The sequence below is a fragment of the Piliocolobus tephrosceles genome, unplaced genomic scaffold (genome assembly GCF_002776525.5).
Source record: "Piliocolobus tephrosceles isolate RC106 unplaced genomic scaffold, ASM277652v3 unscaffolded_37945, whole genome shotgun sequence".
Classification (NCBI taxonomy): Eukaryota; Metazoa; Chordata; class Mammalia; order Primates; family Cercopithecidae; genus Piliocolobus; species Piliocolobus tephrosceles.
In genome coordinates, this window is record NW_022322026.1 from 3,736 (window position 1) to 6,175 (window position 2,440).

Below are 2,440 nucleotides of genomic sequence, written 5' to 3' on the forward strand. Positions count from 1 at the left end.
ACGCGCGCCCATAATTGAGCCATGATCGCACTATACTCCACCATCGGGAAAAAAAAAAAAAGCCCTAAAAAAAAAAAAAAAAAAAAAACTGGAAATAAGATCAGAGCTCTCACCAAGAGGCAGTCGGTGATCTAGAAAGAGCGTGGCACTGAGATGCGGGCACAGGCTTCTTTTGTTTGGAATGTACCATTTGGTGAATCAGAGGAGAAATGGACAAGACTCCACTCAGACACTCAGAGTGGAAGGAGGAAATGGTGCTAATATTAAGAACAAAGAAACAGCTAACATTTCCCAGCCCTCACTATGTGCCTGCCAGGCAGTGGCCTAAGCACTGCACGTGGCATCAGACTGAGGGTGGCTCCTCCTGCCCCTTTACACACATCCTCCCCTAGGGCTACACCTGCCTCCTCCAGCACCCACAGCGTTGCCAAATCACATTTGCCTTTCCACACCTATGCCCACTGCCCTGACGCCCTTGCCCCTCTTACTCCTCCTGGCAAACTCCTATCCATTCTTTCTTCACGGGGTCCCTCCCAAAAAGGGCTCACTTGGCTCCCCAGCCATCTCTAGAATTTGAACTTCCTGGAGTGGGTTAGTGCCCATTTCTCTCCAATAGCCTCAGACAGAGCCTCCCACAGAGAGGGCAGTGAGACCCTGTACCACACCCAATTCCCCATCATGCTAAGGGAGCTGGCAAGGTTCCTGGGCGGTGCCACCCTGGTGAGGTACCATTGTGAGTACCACAAGGTACTCAGAGCAAAGTCCAGGTCCCTGAGCAGGCTGGCGTGAGCGTAGGAGCAAGCAGAGAGTGTGCTGGGTCTAAACTCTGATTTCGGCTGTGCCAGGGTGTGCCAGGCGATAAGCACAGAATTTCTGCAGCTCAGGCCCATCAAGGAAGGGCACCTGCAGGGCACAGGTTGGGACAGGAGCTGCACAATGCCAGATTCCAATGTTTTTCGTGCTCCAGAGATGGGCTAGCCAAGTCATTCCAGGCGAGACCAAGTCATCCAGGCGTCAGTGAGGGTGATGGCTACCTCCAGGAAGACGAGAGAAAAGGAGTCCAGACAAAGTACTGTCCAGTTGTCCGGAGCTAGATGTGCCTGAGGAGCCTGGGGTTCCCAAGGCTGAGAGGTGGACGGGGGTTGGGAGTGGGGAACAAAGCCGTGGGTGCTGCCTGGGGCCAGGGAGAGCTGGGCGGTGCACAACTGTGGACAGGCTCAGCTCTGCACGGTGCAGAAGGAGAATCAGGGGCCACTGTTACCTCTGCAGTCGCTGCCCCCCAGTCCGAGCCCCAGGCCGCCCAGGATGGTCTCGGACTGGCCGTCGCTGTACAGGAAGGCCGTGTCTATCTCGGTGTGGCCTCGCTCCAGGAAGGCGCGCGTGACTGCGGCGCTGGTGGGCGCGTCCATGCGGCGCCCCATCTCCATGGCGCCCAGCACTGTGGCGGGCCGGGCCCGCGATAGCTGCCGGGACATGACGGCGGCAACGGGATACTGCCACAGCCCGGGCGCAGCGCGCAGCGGTCGGAAGCACCAGCCCCGGAGCTGGCGGCCGCGTGGCTTTAGGAACTGGCTCGAGCCCCGCCCACCGCGGAGTGGGGTTGAGAGCGCGGCGGAAGGTGCCCAACACCGCCCACGCGCTGGACTCCGCGCTCAACCACGAGGACCGTCTGGACTTGCACCAAGCAAGAGGCGAAATGGCTGTGGCTTCCTACCGGTGACTCACGTCTTGGCGATTTTAACACTCCTCAACGTCCGCAAGGGTGAGGGTGTCTAAGGGTGGCGACGATCCCCAAGGGCAGGGACTCCTCCCTGCCCCGTCGCCCCCCAACCCTGGGCCTCGCCGGCCCGGGAGCTGTCCCAGGTCTCTGTCTCCTCCAGGAGGGAGCTTAAGGAGTGGGGTGGACCTAAGGGCTGTTCCACCTGCCTGCCCTGCGGTTCAGGAGGACGAGGCTTACCAAAGGCTTAAGACAGAGTCCCTGTGGAGTGACATGGCTAAAGTCTTGAAAGAAAAGAACTGTTGGCATTGAATTCTGTACCTAAGTGGAAAAAATAAAAAAAAATAAAAAAATAAAACTGACTGACTGTGGTGACTTACACCTGTAATCTCAACACTTTGGGAGATCAAGGCAGGAGAATAGACTAAGCCCAGGAGTTTGAATCCAGCCTGGCAACATAGGGAGGCCCTGTCTCAAAAGAAAAAAAGAAAAAGGAAGATAGAAAAATGGACCAATGCCCAGCTGCAGTGTGCTGTGATAGCTCCACTGCACTCTGCCCTGGGTGACAGAGGGCAAATCTGTCTCCAAATACAAAAGAAAAAAAAAAAAAAAAGACAAATAGACAGATGGAACAAATGAAAAACCAACAGCAAGATTAATTTAAACCTAATCATATCAATAATTACATTAAATATAAATGAAAAAAATACTTACAAGTAAAAG

At 54.8% G+C, this 2,440-nt stretch overlaps 1 protein-coding gene across 1 annotated transcript in view; it reads right to left on the reverse strand.

Moving 5' to 3' along the window:
- Window positions 1–1,475, reverse strand: part of LOC113223038 (aflatoxin B1 aldehyde reductase member 4) — a 5,163-nt gene extending 3,688 nt beyond the window's left edge. Inside the window, exon 1 of the mRNA XM_026452628.1 lies at window positions 1,262–1,475. Coding sequence (XP_026308413.1) covers window positions 1,262–1,475 — 214 coding nt within the window. The remainder of the gene's footprint in view (window positions 1–1,261) is intronic.
- Between the last annotated feature and the right edge of the window lie 965 nt (window positions 1,476–2,440).